This window comes from Podarcis liolepis, assembly GCF_965112155.1.
Source record: "Podarcis liolepis genome assembly, chromosome: 6".
NCBI classification, from domain to species: domain Eukaryota; kingdom Metazoa; phylum Chordata; class Lepidosauria; order Squamata; family Lacertidae; genus Podarcis; species Podarcis liolepis.
The window spans coordinates 82,703,720-82,723,358 of NC_139559.1; the positions used below are offsets into that span (position 1 = coordinate 82,703,720).

The following is a 19,639-nucleotide window of genomic DNA, read 5'->3' on the forward strand; positions in this document are numbered from 1 at the left end:
GATGATTCACACTGAAATAGACCCTTGCCTGACACAGCAAAGAGATTGAACAATCACAGCGAAGGCTGTCACCGATATCCCTTATCTTGAGGACGTTCTCCAAATTGCAGGGCTTGAGTGCCCAACAAAACGCCACGAATGTTCTTTTTATCAGAACATCTCCCACTCCCATATCGGGCTAGAGAACATTTTGCAAATGCGGCGTCTTTTATTTTTGTACGTTTCAGATCTGGAGTGCCAAGTGTGGAGAGCTGCGTGGGATGCAGTAGAAATTGCTCCATGATAACATGTTTCCCATCACTTTAGCTTTCAGATGTATCTTTTCAGTATCAAGATATTTCATAGATCGCTGTTAGCTTTGAAGATCTCCACTTTCTAAAAGAAGAAGAAGAGGAAACCAGAGCTGTTGCTATTAAGAAAGAGTGGTTGTGAGTAATTTTGTCGGTGAAGAGATCATTTGTCCAAGGACTGAGAATGAAAGAAAACTTGGCTATCATCTGAAGGCAATCACTGAACATCCAGCTTCCCCAAAGCAACAAAATGATTTTGCCATCTTCCTTAATATGCTTAGTAACAGATTTTGAAGAAGGCTTTGTGGGAACAAAACTTTACCGTGTGCATTAATTTTCTTAAAATCATTTAATTTTCTTCACCAGTTGTTATTATAGAGGAAGGCATATATACATATGCGTGGTATAAAAATCCATGCTTGCTAATGAGATGATAAAATGTTATGGCAAAATGTTTTGTTGAAATATAAATGAATGATAAGGACTCATTTCAGATGTGCTCCCTTTCCCACACTAGTCTACATGTGCTGAAATGAAAGAGTTGGCTTGCAATTCACAGTCATGGTTCAGTCTTCATCACACAATATGATCCAGTTGTTTTTGTATGTGGGATGTGCACATGATTTTTCCCATTTCCCATAATCCTTATGCCTTTCTCTTTTTGGTGGAAGAGAGGTAGAAATGAGACAAATTAGAGCTGCAGAAATATGTTTGTACGCATGGGTCATGCCACAGAGCTCTTGCAAATTTTAATACTTGTTTAGAAAAGGGGGGTTTCAAAATGCAATAGCTTACATGATAAGCAATCCAGCCACCCCAGTCTATCTCAACTTTCTATGAATGGGAACATTTGATCACAAGGACTGAACCCATATCCCATTGTATGCTGACTGTACTAGGAGAGACAACCAGTTCTGGAACAGAATCATAGCTCTTTGAATTCTGTTACTCATGTATGAATAGAGACCACAATTTGGGAATGTTCTCAGTAGGAAAAAAAGAAAGAAATGCCACCTTCCTGAAGTCTCTGTATCAATTAAAACCGGACATGGGTGGCGCTGTGGGTTAAACCACTGAGCCTAGGACTTGCCAATCAGAAGGTCAGTGGTTCGAATCCCCACAACGGGGTGAGCTCCCGTTGTTCAGTCCCAGCTCCTGCCAACCTAGCAGTTCGAAAGCACGTCAAAGTGCAGTAGATAAATAGGTACCGCTCTGGCGGGAAGGTGTTTCCGTGCGCTGCTCTGGTTCGCCAGAAGCAGCTTAGTCATGCTGGCCACATGACCCGGAAGCTGTACGCCGGCTCCCTCGGCCAATAAGGAGAGTTGAGTGCCGCAACCCCAGAGTCGGTCACGACTGGACCTAATGGTCAGGGGTCCCTTTACCTTTACTTTAGTGCAAGAGGAAAATCTGTGTGTGTGTGTGTGTGTGTGTGTGTGTGTGTGTGTGTGTGTGTGTAAGAGAGAGCGAGAGAGACAGACAGACATCTTACTGTAAGCTAAACTATAGCTTACAACAAGACATGAGACAGAACATAGGTTAGGAGATACCGGTAAGTTTGTAGAGCTTCCGATGAAAGGTATATTGTTAGTCCAGATCATGGGATGCACAGGTTGTTTGTTCCCTCATGGTCCCTGGAGTCTTGAGTATCCTACCACCACAAACATATTTGCTTAGCTATATTTCAGCAGAAACTGGTGTCCAGGACATTGACTAAATTACTTAGGCAAAGCACACTGTGCTCATGTGTAGAAATGTGCTTTCCATTCTGAGCTTCGGAAGAACTTCAAGGGGAAACAATGTTAGTTTTGTATTGCTTCCAATCATTACCAGCTGCACAAAACTTATTTTCTGAACCAGGTAATTCTCTCACCATCTGCTGCTGCCAATAGAAACAAGAATATATGTTGTTGACACATGTCTATTAGACTTTTTGGCTAGTAATCGTCCTAAAGCATCACTAGAAATTGGTTCAGAACCATTCATTATGGCATCTGCAGGCGTGGCAATTTCTTCTGAAAGCATATTTTACTCAAATGACCTTTTTGAATAACTTTTAGAAGCAGGCAGTGCATTCTGATTCAGTTATGCTCTTGTTTTCTGTCTCTGTGGAATTCCTTTTCTCACTCTGAGGTGCACATTTCATAAAATTGTAGGGTTGGAAGTGACCACGAAAGTTATCAAGTCCAACGCCCTGCAATGCAGCAATATTTTGCCCAATGTGGAACTTGAACCCATGACCTTTGAGATTTAGAGTCTCATGCTTTACTGCAAAGATTTAGTAAGCCTTCTAGTTTTAACGCCCTTCCCCTTTGTCTTATTTCCTGTCATTGAGGAAGAACTCCAATTTCTTTTTTTTCCCCCAATAGGTTTTTTTTTTTATGTAACACTTAGGAAAGATGTACTTGCAAAAGAAAAAGATTGGCAAGAGGTTTGGTGTCAATACAGAATGAAAGTACCTCTTTACGGGAACTAGATAAAGATTTCGGTAAATAATGACTCAAAGCTCCAAAGTTCAGGTAGTTTGTGAATGTGATTATTTTAAGAGGTTAGCGGTATCATTCTTCCCTCTCCTGGTGCTCACTTCTCCCTCTATCTCTGTGTCTTACTTGCTTCTGGGTGATAACTGCAGTTCTGTTGGAATTATTTGCCCTTGCCTTAGGGGACAAAAGTTGCTATAACACTGAGTTAAATCTTCTCTATTTCCAGGACATCTATATTTCTAGCAGCAAAATAATCATAATAACCATAATAATAATAATAATTGTCAGGGGTTCAGGGACAGAGGCACAGGGGAGGCAGGAGATGGAGAGCGATTGGGAAGAATCCGAGGACAGCGAGGAGGAGGATGACAGTGGCCCGAGGGATTCCATGAGCCTCTCCAGCGAATCAGAGGATTCCCAGAAGGGGGCGCCTGTGGTCAGGACAAGGGGGGTCCCAGGGGGGACACATCAGGGACAAGGGGCCAGCAGGGAATCCCAAAGCGGCAGCTGGAAATCAGGACCAGTTTCCCCACCAGAGCGTGGCGAGGGGGGGGGGGAAGTTCCAGTGTGTCAGGGGAAGCAGCTCCGTCAGCAGGAATGGAGGGAAGGTCAGAACAAGCCATCCTCCCGGAAGGGGAGAGGAGCAGTGAAGGGAGTAATGTAATGATCAGAAGGAAGGTTGGGAGCTGGGCATGTCCGCCAAGTTCAAACGTACAGGCGCGCGGGAAAACAGAGAGCCCGGATGGGGAGCCAGGTCCTAAAGCCCGCAGGAGGGAGGGGGAGCAATCTGGGGATTCGGCGTCAGAGGAATCCAGGAGGGGCGAAACCCCAGCGGGCAGGAAGACCCTGCGGAAGAGGGAAGAAAGAAGGCGGTGGAGCAGAGCAAGGCTCTTAAACTGGTGCAGGGGAGGGACTGACTCAGAGGGGACTTCAATGGTCTAGCGTAACAGACGTGGGGCTGCGCGCCGCGGCTGTGAAGCGGAAAAAGAACTTCAATAAAGACTTCTGTATATAAAGAGAAACTGGCGTTGGTCCTTTGTGAGCTGGGACCTGAGGCAGCCCTGATAATAATAATAATAATAATAATAATAATAATAATAATAATAATAATAATAATAATAAACATGAAAGAACAGTATACAGACTTGAGTTATCATTTCAATCTTTTTATCTACAGTACTGTGATTTAGTTAAAGCAGCTTACACATATCAGTAACAAGATGGTACATACCCACAGGCTCACAGTCTAAAAGACTGAATGCAAGAGGAAAAGAGCTTGGAAGGGAGGAGGAAAACAGCAAACCCAAACACTAATTCTACAGCTACAGTGTTCTCTTAACAACCAACTGTAATGGCAAAGAGAGGAGAAACCAAAAATTGCTATTTGCTCAGCAGAGCCTATGGGAAGCCCTGTAGTTCCATCTCTCATTCTGCTATATTTTGTTGGAACTTGAGCCATAATTTTGAACAACCAATTTTTAAATTTCTGCACATGCCTGCGAGCCATGCTGCATGTGTAACACATTACATGGGGAAGCTGCCAGGCTTTGTCTGAGCACATGTTTCTTGCTGCTGTTTCAGTTCCCAAAACCTTTAAGGGAAATTCAGCTACAAGAGACAACAGAAGTGTGTGTGTGAATTTGCTAGCAGCACATCCTTGCCTATGAACATGGGCAGCTGGTGGCTGTACATGAAAGTACCATTACTAATGCCAGCTAGAGAGCTGTCTCTTGGATACGATCAGGAAGATTCCCAGAGGAAGAAGACAGAAATGTTACCAGAGCCATTTGGAACTCTGGCCACATAAAAAACAACAACAAAAACCCTTGTTTTTAGCCATACTTCTGAGGTAATGTTTGAGTTGGCTGTTATTTGGGTACAAACAGAAACACTTCCCCATTCTGCCTTAAACATTCAAGAAGGTTCCTTTCAAGATCTTGAAATAAAATGCAGTACTCTAGAACTTTCTTGTCACGGTGCCCTCAAATTCCATAGGGCATAGAATCTTGGAACCTCAAATCCTTTTTTCTTTTTCTTTTAAAATTTATAAAACATAACTTTACTGAATTTATAGAAATCACAACCTTATTTTGGGGGTTGCCGCATTTGCTTCCAAACTGATAGGCACTTAACTCTCCAAGTATGTTGTTGTTGTTTAGTCATTTAGTTGTGTCCGACTCTTCGTGACCCCATGGACCAGAGCACGCCAGGCACTCCTGTCTTCCACTGCCTCCCGCAGTTTGGTCAAACTCATGCTGGTAGCTTCGAGAACACTGTCCAACCATCTCGTCCTCTGTCATCCCCTTCTCCTTGTGTCCTCAATCTTTCCCAACATCAGGCAGTTTCCAGGGAGTCTTCTCTTCTCACGAGGTGGCCAAAGCATTGGAGCCTCAGTTTCAGGATCTGTCAAGTTTGTTGGAATAATGTCTAGACATTATCTAAAACTCAAATTAAATAGTAATAATCTACAGGCAAACCGGATCTTCTCACATTATGCCAGTGATGTAGGAACCAGTTGTCCATTGCAAGATCCCATTCTCTTCAGATGAGTGTCTATATTTCGGAATGACACAGCAGGGCCACTTGCACAGATCTCTTCACCTTAATTTCACCTTCTTTCATGGGGATGCGGGTGGAGCTGTGGTCTAAACCACTGAGCCTCTTGGGCTTGCTGATCAGAAGGTTGGCAGTCCAAATCCCCACGACGGAGTGAGTGCCTGTTGCTCTGTCCCAGCTCCTGCCAACCTAGCAGTTCGAAAGCACACCAGTGCAAGTAGATAAATAGGTACCTCTGTGACGGGAAGGTAAATGGCGTTTCTGTGTGCTCTGGTTTCCATCACAGTGTCCCATTGCACCAGAAGTGGTTTAGTCATCCTGGCCACATGACCCGGAAAGCTGTCTGTGGACAAACGCCGGCTCCCTCGCCCTGAAAGCGAGATGAGCACCGCAGCTCCCTTTGACTGGACTTAACTGTCCAGGGGTCCTTTATCTTTTACCTTTCACAGTAGGATTTTCAGCAGGTGGGACCCATGTGCTTGTCCCGTGTCATATGAGTTTGCCTCGGTGGTTTCTTTGGCGATTAGGTAACATGAGCCAGTCCATCAGCGACATTTTCATTTCATCCCTTAGTTTCTCACTTCCTCTCTCCCTTTCTTTTCAGACCTTTTACTTCACTACAGTTATTTCCTCTTCAACCACTGCCTAATCTGATACTGGTTTGTACCTAGGATTATAGAAATGCCCACAGTTCCCCACTCCCACCCTGTCTAAATCTGCAATCCTAACCCCTTTTACCTAGGAGTAAGTTCCACTGAATTCAAGAGGACTTACATATAATTATAAATGATTAAGCTTGCACAGTTAGTCTCTCTTGGCTGTCACAAAATTGGTTAGGATGCTCTCATTCCCTCTGAGCCAGGGCTTTTTTTGAGCCAGAACTCACTGCAACTCAGTTCTGGCACCTCTCAGGTGAGCACTATTGCCCCTCTAAGAGAACAAGGGAGGTGTTCGTGGTGAGTTCCAACACCATTCTTTCTAGAAAAATAGCACCGATGGTAGCTTAGCATAACTTTCCCCCCTTAAACTGTGGCACAGAAAGAGTTTATTCTACTGTACACTGAGACTGTGTATCTTGGGATATACAAAAGAATAAATCTGCTTTAGCTATAGCTTGTTGACGTTTATGAAAAGTCCTGATAACTTTGCCTAAGGTCAATTGAGTCTGAATTGGGTATATTCACAGTCCAGAGAGAACCTGTCAGTCATGGTCTTCTGAAATTTATGAAAAGACCTGTTAGCTCTGCCCAAGGTCAATCTGAGTGGAATGGGCGCATCCACAGCCAAAAGAGAATATGGCAGAACACTGGGCATAATTTTTTTGGGGGGGAAAGAACAATTTAAAAATGAGCATAAATTAGTTTCATTGGGGAAACGACAACAAAAGAGGTATTTCTGCCATAGGTATCCAACCTTGTCTACAGAATTGCTTATGTAAATGTTGGGATATGGTATAAAGGCAAGCTATTAGATCCAAGTTTGCCATGCTTGAATTCCCTTCCAATAAATGGATTGCTGACTGACTTCCTGGGGATAAGATGGAGGGGAGGGGATATGAAGTATGCTGCAGGCTTGAATGAATTTCTATATACACACTAGAATCTGAATACCGCCTAATTTTATGCTGTGGGCAAAGTCAGTGAGCCATCATAATCTTGATCAGACATAAGCTGCCTCTTGGTAGTGCATTGCATATTTCCAATCCAAATAGCATTCACTGAACAAATCCTGCCTGCTCGGGAAAATGTTTCCTGCTAAAATAGTACCATTAAGACTGCATGTGGCAGTCCCATTATTTGGATGTGGTCTTTCTGTGTCTGTTGCTACCTGATCCTTTAACACAGTGCTTCCCAAAGTGGGCAATACCACCCCCTGGGGGACACTGGAAGGACCCAGAGAGGCAGTAGTAGACTTGGGGGGAGCATTGAATAAAAATAAGGGGGCGGTGGAAGCATAAAGAAAGAAGAGAAGGAAATTTTGAAAAACCGTTCCACCTGTTATGTAATGACACCACCAGGTTGGGCGCCATTGTGGGACAGTGAACATGCCTCATGTTGAAGGCCAGGGGTTTTCCTGGGCTTGGGTGAACCATTTTCTGCTTCACCGAGGCTCAGGAAGTGGATCATAGCTTGTCTGCCTATTTACAACTTCATCTTTCTTTACTGTGTTATAGGATGGAGATCCCACTTCTGACACATCCTTTTATGGGACGTGGGTGGCGCTGTGAGTTAAACCACAGAGCCTAGGACTTGCTGATCAGAAGGTTGGTGGTTCGAATCCCCGTGATGGGGTGAGCTCCCATTCCTCGGTCCCTGCTCCTGCAGTTTGAAAGCACGTCAAAGTGCAAGTAGATAAATAGGTACCGCTCCGGCAGGAAGGTAAATGGCATTTCTGTGCACTGCTCTGGTTCGCCAGAAGCGGCTTAATCATGTTGGCCACATGACCCGGAAGCTGTACGCTGGCTCCCTCGGCCAATAAAGTGAGATGAGTGCCGCAACCCCAGAGTTGGCCACGACTGGACCTAATGGTCAGGGGTCCCTTTTCCTAGGATGTAGGTAGACATAGTGATACAAAAAAGAATGCAAATTTGTTACTGCATCTTCATTTATTTGCTTAAAGAAGGTAGATTTCTGGGGGGCATTGAGTATTTTTTCTCAAAAAAAGGGGTGGTAGGCCAAATAAGTTTGGGACCCTCTGCTTTAACAGAAGGTAAAAAGAAAAAGGAAAGGTAAAGGACCCTTGGACGGTTAGGTCCAGTCAGAGGTGACTATGGAGTTGCGGCGCTCATCTTTCTTTCAGGCCAAGGGACATAGGCGCCGACTCCATGGGGCTTGAGGGGGCCCGAGCCCCCTCAAAAATTCGTTTGGGGGGGGCTCCGCCCCCCCCAATAATCTCCGGCGCCCCTCCAGCAGAGCGCCATCACCGCCCCTCCCCCAGCCCAAAATGCACAGGGTCGGGCTGCCTGCATGCCTCCTGCCCTCCCTCCCGAGCAAAAGCTCCACCCAATTTCCTTCGGAGCTGATTAATAGGCGCAGCACGAGGAGGCGGCGCCACTTTATTTGCATATTCATGAGCTTATTTATTATTCATGAGCTTTCCCGCCCCCCCCCAATATTTTTTATAAGTCCGCGTCCCTGCCAAGGGAACTGGCATTTGTTCACAGACTGCTTTCCGGGTCATGTGGCCAGCATGACTAAACCGCTTCTGGTGCAACAGAACACTGTGACGGAAACCAGAGTGCATGGAAACATCATTTACCTTCATGCCACAGCGGTACCTATTTATCTACTTGCACAGACATGCTTTTTGAACTGCTAGGTTGGCAGAAGCTGGGACGGAGCAACGGGAGCTCACTCCGTTGTGGGGATTCAAACCCCAGACCTTTTGATTGGCAAGCGCAAGAGGCTCAGTGGTTTAGACCACTGCACCACCCATGTTTACCTTTACTTTTACCATTAACAGAAGATGCTTGGCATTGAACATTGGTCCTTCTGCATGCAACATGCATGCTCTACCTGAATTATAGTCTGTCTGCACAACATATGTCATATGTATAGCATATAGGACTGGTCCATATGCCATGGAGAGCAGAACACCATAAACCAGTATTATATCTACTGGTAAAATTACATTTCTTTGTAAGGATTTCTTACAAGTGCATGTGCATCACACAGCAAACATAATGGCTTGCCTGTACGAAACAATTCTCTGCAGAGCTTTCATTTCACCTCTTAACCCTTTTCTTACAGAAGCAGTTTGTGCATTTAGCCACAAGTCATTGTGATTACCCGTTGGGTGATGTGTTATTATGCATATGTATCAGTCCTTTGCAGATTCATCTTAATATATGAAATTCACTAACAGTTGCAGTGTCAAAGTTAGGCATTTCAAATAAAGTTCATTTGAAGAATTGATTTCCATTGGTGTGTACGCAGCCCCTGATGTTCTCTGCTAAGCATAAATATAGCATGTAGAAACTAGGAATGAGGCAAGTAGGAATGAGGCATTTGCTCGCGAAATCCATATCCATGCCCATTCTGTGTCCATGTTTAAAAGCCCTGGCAGCTAGTCTTTAGCACCTGGTAATTTTTACTCACCTAGTAATTTTTATTCACCTGGTCTTGCCTCTGGGGCCACACAATTCTACCTAACTGAACAAGGGTCATAAGCTGATAATAATAGCATTTCTTCACTGCACAATCAAATTCACAGCATTGATTAACAAAATATGGTGGTTTAAATCCCTAAACATGGCTGTAATGCAGCAAGTTCTCTAACAGAAAATGTAATTTCTCTAACAAAAAATATCAGGAATGGGGAGAAAATTACGAGTCCCTTGTACAACTTTTATTCCAGCTGCTTAGTAGATCCTACCAATTCCAATGTGTCTATCAGCTTTTGAGATACAGTGGTACCTCGGGTTAAGTACTTAATTCGTTCTGGAGGTCTGTTCTTAACCTGAAACTGTTCTTGAAACCTGAAGCAGTTTAACTAATGGGGCCTCCCGCTGCCACCGCGCTGCCAGAGCACGATTTCTGTTCTCATCCTGAAGCAAAGTTCTTAACCCGAGGTACTATTTCTGGGTTAGCAAAGTTTGTAACCTGAAGTGTATGTAACCTGAAGCGTATGTAACCAGAGGTACCACTGTAAAGGGGTAAAAGGAAAATGTGTTAATATTGAAATACATGAGGTTTAAAGACACCCAGAAGTCACTTTTAAAGAACACACAGAACATAGCATGAAATGGAGTACATTATTTATTTAAAGTTTTCTTTTTTTCCTACCCTGCTCCTTTGGTCCTATCTAGAAAAACGGCAGTCTGCTATCTAAACTGATGTAGCACAGTATTTGCAGGGTGGGGGTACACTTGAGTACAAGTTCTGAGAGCCCCTCCGCATTCATCCTGATTAGCTTGCACAAAACTTAACGAAGGTTACATTATATCCCGTCTTTATTGAGTATTTGCTTTGCTTTGTTTGTGGGGCTGCTATACAACAATAAGTGTTTGCATTTGCTTGCAGGGTGCTTACAATTCTTCCGTCACCTCACAATTTTTAGTGCATTCAGGGCCGTCTTTACCTGGGGGTGCAAGGGGTGCAGGGCACCTGAGCGCTGAATTCTGGGGGGCGCCAGCCCCCTGTCGCTGAAGCATATTGTATTGAGCTGCTTTGCGGCAGTGGGGTCAGCAGCACCTTTGACCCGACTGATCTTGCGCCACCTGCCTGCTAATGCTGCTGCAGGGAGAGTTCTCTGGAAAGCCTCACTCACCAAAGCCGGGAGGAGGGGGAGTGACAGGAAAGAGGGAGAGACAGACAGAAAGAGAACGCGCCTATCTAGCGACGGAAGTGCCCACAGGCTCCGGAACCTTCCCAAGAAGAACTTGTGTATGTGCACTCGCAAGGGCCCTCCCAGCTCCTCTAGAAATAAGGTTGCTCCCACAGTGAAAGACTGCCCAAGATGGCTCCCCTACGCATGCGCACAATGCCCGCCCGTCTCATCTTTCAGACACCTCCCTGTGACCGTAAGCGCATGCGTGGAGTCTTTACACCGATTCCCAATGTGTTCCTTGTCTTCTTTAGAAAAGCTGGTTTTAAACAAAGCACACACACAAGCTCCTTTTGGAGCCGTGCATTTGGAGCGTTATTTATCAAATGATGATAGTGACATAAGGCATAATAAAAGTTAATTTGGGGGCTATACTAAATTTGGGGGCGCTGGGTGGATCTGTGCACCCTGACGGTGCATATTCTAAAGTTCATTTCCACAACACTTTCCAAAGCACAGAAAGCCCTTTTTAAAATGTGGACTCGTTGCACCAGGGTAACAGAGTGCATTTCTTCCCCAAACCTAAAATTCTGATGTGCAACTGAATCCCTCCTGCAAAATACTGACATTCTGGAGCAGTTCCTGGCTACAAGTTCTTCTAACGGCCAGGCGGGGAAGAAAAGGAAAGAAGGAACCAAAATTTTCTGCCGTGTTTGTGAATTGTGAAATATTACTATGTTGACAACAAGTGTATTTCGATGTGTGCCAAAGATTTGACCCCCTTCCAAGCATAACTGTCCTAGTATGTATCTACCCCTAGTTACAGGTGTTGTTTTTTGTTTTTATTCATTCTTTTCTTTACATAGTATTTGTGGAATTCAACATCTGGAACGAGCAGGAAACAAGCTGACACTCTTTGACTCCCTTTATTTCTGCATAGTGACATTTTCCACTGTGGGCTTTGGGGATGTTACGCCCAAGATCTGGCCTTCAAAACTGCTCGTTGTCATTATGATCTGTGTTGCCCTTGTGGTGTTGCCAATACAGGTAATTTTTCCCCCTTGTTATAAGAAAGGGGCGGGGCAAATAGGGATGCATTGTTAAAAGTGAAATGTCCATTTTACACCATTTTTTCAAAATAGCCATATACATATTCTTCCATTTACCGTATTTTTTGCTCTATAAGACTCACCTTTTCCATCCTAAAAAGTAAGGGGAAATGTGTGTGCGTCTTATGGAGCACATGCAGGCTGCGCATCTATCCCAGAAGCCAGAACAGCAAGAGGGATTGCTGCTTTCACTGCGCAGCGATCCCTCTTGCTATTCTGGCTTCTGAGATTCAGAATATTTTTTTCCTTGTTTTCCTCCTCCAAAAACTAGGTGCGTCTTGTGGTCTGGTGCATCATATAGAGCAAAAAATACAGCACGAACAAAGCATCAGTTTCTGGTGTTTCCTCTTTACTGGAGAAGGTTTCTGTTGACATTATAACAAGCATTGAATACATTTTTCACATCTGCGTGGGATGAGTGAGCTTTTGTCTTTGAAGCATGTATGGATGTATGCAACTAAATCATATTCCGTGCAGCCCCCTTGAAATCAATAGAGTTAAACTAGTATCATGCCCACTGATTTCACTTGGTCCACTCTGAGTGTACCTTGGCTAGTTTAAATCCCTAGATCCTATGCCTTACTTTTGGAAGAAATTAGTTGTTGTTACTGAGAGGTATTTAATGAATTAAAATGTATTTAACTTGTATTCTGTATTTCTTGTTTAGTTTAAGAGAGACTGGACGAGGAACCAAAAATACCTGTTTCAGAAGCAGAATGTGTGTGTGTGTGTGTGTGTGTGTGTGTGTGTGTGTGTGTGTGTGTGTGTTGCTGATTCCTTGCTTCTCCTCACTCCTAACCTGAAACCCCACCCCTCTCACACACTCACTTCCCTTTTATTTATTTATTTATTTTCCAAGCGCATCTCTGGCTGGTTTTAATTTCAATCCAGATCTTTATTGCTTAGCCGAAGGCATCGCGAGTCATTCGACAGTGCAGTAAAAATGTGGAATGTGATTAAAACATAAACTCATTGCATCCACACAGAATGATGCACTGAGTTCAGAAATTTGATACAGATTGGAAACAATTATTTTTTTAAAAAACTTCACTAGGAATTTAATTTTCAATGTTTATTTCATCTTTAACATAAAATGCAGGTATAATATTCCCCACTCCATACGAGACAGGGGGAATTGGAACCTGTCAACCACAGTCAACCAATTAATTACTTGTATTTATTTAGGATATTTGTTGGCTATTCTTCTGCAAATGCTTCTCAAATCAGCTTACAGTAATAAAAGCAATAAAATTCTTGGAGGGATTCTTTGAGGGAAGCCATGACTGTTTAAAGTGGTATGATACTGCTTTAAATGTATGGTGCAGCTGTAACCTTTGATCCAATAAGGAGTTGTGTGTTTCTGCACACAAGGCACAAGCACATGAAGTCATTGCAAATTAGAAACCCTGGGCATTTTGATGGTGGTTCTTGTCAATGATATTTACTTAATGATGAGGATTTGTTTAGTATAGTTCCACCTTGGATCCCAAACGTCTTGGATGTTTTGGCTCCCGAACGCTGCAAACCTGGAAGTGAGTGTTCCAGTTTGCGAATGTTCTTTGGAACCCAAACGTCCGATGGAGCTTCTGTGGCTTCTGATTGGCTGCAGGAGCTTCCTGCAGCTAATCAGAAGCTGCACTTTGGTTTCCGAACATGTTGAAAGTCGAACGGACTTCCGGAATGGATTCCATTTGACTTCCAAGGAACGACTGTATTAGAAACCCATAACAGTATAATAAACTCCTGGCATCATTTGCAGTTCTTTATGATTTAGCCTTTGGCAAGCATGCACACTGTGCTCTGTGGCTCAGGACATTTCACCCCACAATCTTGCCTCTCCTATCAAAGCCACTTTTTACATTTGGAAACATACCTTTCAGTTCAAGGATTGTACTTCTTCAGAATGCAGTTGGAAAACCGTATCAAAAATTCTAGCTTTCCAAATGCAAGTAGATTAGGCTATAGCCCAATCCTCTGTCTGAAGTCCTACGTTTGCATAACTAAGAAGCTTTACTGTGAAGGGAGCCTATAAACCTGTGAATTTGGATTTGCTTTTTGCTTTCTCATAACATATATATTATAACTCTTGCTGACAGTTCTTCCATGCATGACTATCATTCACTGAGTGCTGAATCAATGTGTGAATCGCATATGTGAATGAGCCATAAATCATCAGATTAAAACACCAGAAATAAAAGTTTCTAGGCAACTGGACCATAAGGTCTCTCTGTGTCTGCTCTGTTGGCTCCAGGGGATCTACATATTTGACATTTGCACTGAAATACACATAAATCACTCTTACCTTTCCATTTTTTATTTTTTATTTTGCAGTTTGAACAGCTCGCTTATTTGTGGATGGAAAGACAAAAATCAGGTGGAAATTATAGTCGACACAGAGCTCAGACAGAAAAACACGTGGTGTTGTGTGTCAGTTCTCTTAAAATTGACCTCCTCATGGATTTCCTAAACGAATTCTATGCTCATCCTAGGCTACAGGTAATCCAAGCAGATCAGAATATCAGTTGAGGCAGAAATCTCCTGCAGACTATCTTCTAAAACGTTTAGTTCAGGCATGACTTGAAATGTTCATCTTGGCCAGCTTCACTAGACCAGCAGCTTTAGGTAAATCAAAAGTCAAGCAGCATGAACAAAAAACTATGTTATTCCAGATGTTCAAAACCGATAGAGCACCCAATTTTTCCTTTTGTTTGGGGTTTCTGGAGCTTGTTCAGTGCCCATAGCTATTTCTATTTTTATTTTGGAATGGTGAGATGTCTTTGGGAACATGTAAAATTCATGTTTTCTTCTGCAGAACCACAGATTGTTTTCCATGGCATTCAATGCTTAAAAAAACCCCAAACACTTTGCTTTGGGAAGTGATTTGAATTCATCACAGCGTGGCGCATAGCTTTCTACTTCAATATCTTGCTGGGCAGCTTTGGCATCAGTGAAATCACCGTGGAACTAAATAGCATGGGACCATTTCCTCTCATTTCCTTTTTTTAGAGAACCTGAAAGTTAAAATAAATTACCTGTCATAAATGTTCCTTTCCCACCACCAGATTTTTCTCTACTAAAAGTTTTAAAAAGCAAAACAGTGTTCTACTGGCAAAAATTATATCCATATAGCATTCTCTTTTGCTCTTCCTCTGTTCCTTCTCATATGTGTTTTTGCAGGACTACTATGTGGTCATATTATGCCCCACTGAGATGGATGCTCAGGTTCGAAGAGTGCTCCAGATTCCAATGTGGTCCCAAAGAGTTATCTATCTTCAAGGTTCTGCACTGAAGGATCAGGATCTGCTAAGAGCTAAGTAGGTCAAAAATATCAGTACTATTCTTTCTTTCTTTCTTTCTTTCTTTCTTTCTTTCTTTCTTTCTTTCTTTCTTTCTTTCTTTCTTTCCCCCTTTCCTTTACTGTTTGTTACATTATTTTTATCTTCATTAATAACTGCTAGAGGCAAAATGGAAAGCAGGAGTTGCTTGAAATCTTATATCATTTGGGATAGTCATTTCTCCTAACAGTATCAAAAAACAATGTTTGAAATTCTAAGGATTAGCAAATCAGTTTTGAATTTTACTGGTCCAAAATTTCTCTGGACTTTCTTCTTACTTTATTCCTGTTGTGTTTTGCTTTCAAAACTGTTTCCACGGGTCTTTGGGCCAAAGCAGAGAATGTGTGAATGTGTTTTATATATAATTTCTTAATTTGGTTTCATCTGAATTAGTGGAATTGCCTTAGGGAAAAGTACACCCTTAGGGATACCTTTTTGTACTAGGCACAGGCAAACCTGAGTTTAACACTGCATAGCGAGCTGCCAGCCATCATGACTCCCTAACACATAGTGCCTGTATAATAGACATATTTATCACATTCACACTAAAATACTTTGGTGATGGGGGGTCAAAGAAGACTGACACCCCACAGTGCTGCTAATTCATTGAAGGTGGATGGGGTTAGTTTTCCTTGAGAACAGAATGACAATAACAAGTACAGTGGTACCTTGGTTCTCAAATGCTTTGGTACTCAAACAACTTGGAATCCAAGCACTGCAAACTCAGAAGTAAGTGTTCAGGTTTGCGAACTTTTTTCGGAAGCCGAACGTGCTCCGGTTTGAGTGTTAACATTTCCGTTTTGAGTGCCCCACTTCCGTTTTGAGTGTTACACTGAGGTCTCTCTGTTTTTGCTATTTATTTATTTTGCATTTTTGTTTTTGCGGCTCTTTTTTTGTTTTGTTTTTGTGAGTGTTTGCAACCCAGTTCACCTACTGATTGATTGATTGATTGATTGATTGATTGGGTGACTGCAGTACATTGTTTATTGCTTTCATTTTATGCATCAGTGGTCTCGTTAGATAGCAAAATTCATGTTAAATTGCTGTTTCAGGGGTTGTTTTTAAAAGTATGGAATGGATTAATCCATTTTGCATTACTTTCTATGGGAAAGTGCGCCTTGGTTTTGGAAAGCTTTGTTTTTTTGGAACGGACTTCCGGAACGGATTAAGTTTGAGAACCAAGGTTCCACTGTAAGTGGGAAAGTAGATTATGGGTTTTAGCTTATTTCCGAACCTCGCTTCCTTTCTGTCAGAGAAAATAACATTGCTTGGTTCAATGGGTGATATCCAATGGTGAAGGGAATTAGTGAAATGGGAATAGAGGCAATTTTGGGGTATTACCTTGGAACATCAAAGGTTACCCTCATTGTGTGCCTCCGTCAGTGGACATAGTTATTACTGGAGACCTGCCAATGTGATTAAATGCTCTGTTTTCAAAATTTCCCCTTACAATATGCAATGAAATTGCTTTAGTCCTTATTTTTAAAAAGGAGTTGGAGCAAATTTGGAAGCAGCCATAGAAGCAGCAATTAATCATGCTGTACTTTTAATGTAAGGATTTTTCCTGTGTTTTAATTCTTGAGGTAGGGCATTTCCTGCTTGGTGAAAGTACAGTGGTGCCCCGCAAGATGAATACCTCACAAGACGGAAAACTCGCTAGACAAAAGAGTTTTCCATTTTGGAGGTGCTTCGCAAAACGAATCTCCTATGGGCTTGCTTCGCAAGACGAAAATGTCTTGCGAGTTCCTGCAGGTTTTTTCCCTTCCCCCCCTTTTTCTAAGCCGCTAAGCTGCTTATCAGCTGATCCGATAAACTGATAAGCCGCTAAAAGACGCTAATAGCGCTAATCCGCTAATCCGCTAATCCGTCAATGGGCTTGCTTCGCAAGACGAAAAAACCGCTAGACGAAGAGAATCGCAGAACAGATTCTTTTCGTCTTGCGAGGCACCACTGTATATGAGAGCCGTCCCCATCAGGCAGGCTGATAGAAAACTAGGCTCAATGAGTATCTAATGTAATCGACTTCACTGATCCTGACCTCACATCAGCTGTCTTAAGATGTCAGTCAAGTCATAGAAGGGGAAATAATCTATCCATCAATTTATTTCTGCTTTTCACCTGCATCAGCTTTGGACCTGTGCTTTGCTTATGTAAATAATTCTAAATCTGGGGCCTTGTCAGAATGGTGTGAGCACTTGTTTGACACTAAAAATGTAATCACAACCAGTTCTGTTACCACATTCGGTTTTTCTCTGCTATATCTAGGGCTACAATGCAATGCTGGTGAGTAGCTCTTTTTTCCCCCTTAAAAAGAGACTTATCCAGAATCTAACAAGCAGTGTTAGAAACTGAGATATGAAAGCTAGGATCTAAATGGCACCTTAAACCTAGGTTATGGGGGCAACAATGGAATGTCTAGGTGCACTCTATTTATAAAAAAATACAAAGCTGAAAATGAATGAACTACAACTAAAATAATAGGTTCGTTTTTCACATGGTCTAGTTCTTCCCCTGCCCACTCTCCTAATATTCTTAAGAGGGTCTCTTCTCCAGCCTCAGAGAGTAGCTAGAAGGGGAGAGGCAGAAAAAGGTCCTCCTTTCCTTCCATTCAGCAGTTTTAATCTGAAATCTTAAGTGTAGTACTGCACCCAGAGCTCAGAAACTGCTTGTAATAATAATAATAATAATAATAATAATAATAATAATAATAATGATGATGATGATGATGATGATGATGTATACCCCGCACATCTGGCTGGGTTTCCCCAGCCACTCTGGGCAGCTTCCAACTGAATATTAAAAACACAATACAGCATCAAACATTAAAAACTTCCCTAAACAGGGCCGCCTTCAGATGTCTTCTAAAAGTAAGATAGTTGCTTATTGCCTTGACATCTGCTGGGAGGGTGTTCCACAGGGCAGGTGCCACTACCGAGAAGGCCCTCTGCCCGGTTCCCTATAACCTCACTTCTCGCAATAATGGAACTGCCAAGAGGCCCTCAGTACTCAATCTCCGTGTCTGGGCTGAATGTTGAGGGTGGAGACGCTCCTTCAGGTATACTGGGCCGAGGCTGTTTAGGGCTTTAAAGGTCAGCACCAACACTTTGAATTGTGCTCAGAAACGTACTGGGAGCCAATGCAGATCTCTCAGGACCAGTGTTATATGGTCCTGTCGCAAAATGTGCCTAGAATAGTGGGAGTTTCAAACACTGCTAACAAGTGATTATGGGTTGATCTACATAATGCAATCCCATCCAGGTCAGATTTTCATTGAGTTAAATTTGACTTGCTCCCAGGCAATTGGGTATTGGATTGAAGCCATGGCATTATCAATGGCATTTGTATGCTGCCTCATAGATTAAATTCTGTGGGCATTTGCATGGGAGTAAAATCAGTTGAACACACTAGGATTTACTTTTCAGCAAGCATTTCTTGCAGGGAGAGAGAATCTGTGATGCTCCAGAAATTGTTAAACCACAACTTCCATAATCTTTGATGGCTGGCCATGTTTGCTGGGGCGCATGGGAGTTGGAGTCCAAAAGGCCACAGGTTCCCATTCCTGTTATATGTTCTTACCTAGGAATACCATTGAAAACAGTGGTGCTTACTCTTGAGCAGACATGTACAAGATCACATTATTAAGAGGAGTAGGTGAGCTCCATGAACCTGAAATTGTCTCCTTTTGGGGGGGGGGGAATAGTTAGAAATTACAGGATACACTTCCATTTCCCTGGAAATCTACTATGGATGCATGCCTAGAAACTATTTTTGGGGGTGGGGATATTAATTACCCCAAATCAGTTTGAAATAAAAAAGTAGAAATAAATAGTTTCTATATATTTTGGGAGCGAAATGGTGCTTTAAAAATGCAGTCCAAGATTCACCATTTTTGCCATGTTCTTTGTGCTACACGGTGAACTTGTACCAAAAGACCTGTCCCTTAAACATAGTCACAGGAATTTTATCCTATAATAACCCCAAAGCCAAGCAACGACAAGGATGTACTTTTCTCCCTGCAAAACATGTAATCGAATGTACCTTCACAAGAGCATTTTTAATGCTTTGTATGAGAGGCAGCATTGTGGGAGCCTAATAGGCCATATTATAAGAAATGTAGCCCAATAAACCAGGAAGTTGCTAAGCAGCAGTAAGTCTGTCTCTCTATATAATGAGGATATAGTAAAAGATAAGAAGCCAGTAACCCTTCTAGTAAATGAAGTGTTAGGTATGTTTTGGCTGCTAGTAACATACAAAAAACCCACCCTGAATCTATTCTGTTGCTCATTATCCCAATTTGCATACTATTTGGTAGTCTCTCTTTTGAACAATGTTGCATGTCAGGCTTGCGAAAATTAGTGGCTGTGTAGTTCATCTTTTGTTAAAAGCAGCTGCATGGGAATTCTTTTCAAAGCTATTTGTTCCATTCTTTCCTGGAAGTAATTGTGGCTCTCTTGTTTTCGAGTGTTTGATGGGGGTGGGGTGGGGGAACTAATAGAGGACAGGGTGTGTGATGCTGATGGAGAGGACCAGGAAGATTTGGGAAGGGGTGTAAAAATAAGATTGCTTCCACAACTGATGGGATGGGTGGGCTTTGGATTCTAAGC

The 19,639-nt window shown here is 42.6% G+C and overlaps 1 protein-coding gene across 8 annotated transcripts in view; it reads left to right on the plus strand.

Moving 5' to 3' along the window:
* The window catches only part of KCNT2 (potassium sodium-activated channel subfamily T member 2), a 214,778-nt gene that overhangs the window by 113,525 nt on the left and 81,614 nt on the right, over positions 1-19,639 (plus strand). For all 8 annotated transcript variants that reach the window (XM_083506736.1, XM_083506739.1, XM_083506742.1 and 5 more), the window contains 3 exons: positions 11,458-11,638; positions 14,032-14,196; positions 14,878-15,014. In XM_083506736.1, the coding sequence (XP_083362862.1) occupies positions 11,458-11,638; positions 14,032-14,196; positions 14,878-15,014 (483 nt within the window). The remainder of the gene's footprint in view (positions 1-11,457; positions 11,639-14,031; positions 14,197-14,877; positions 15,015-19,639) is intronic.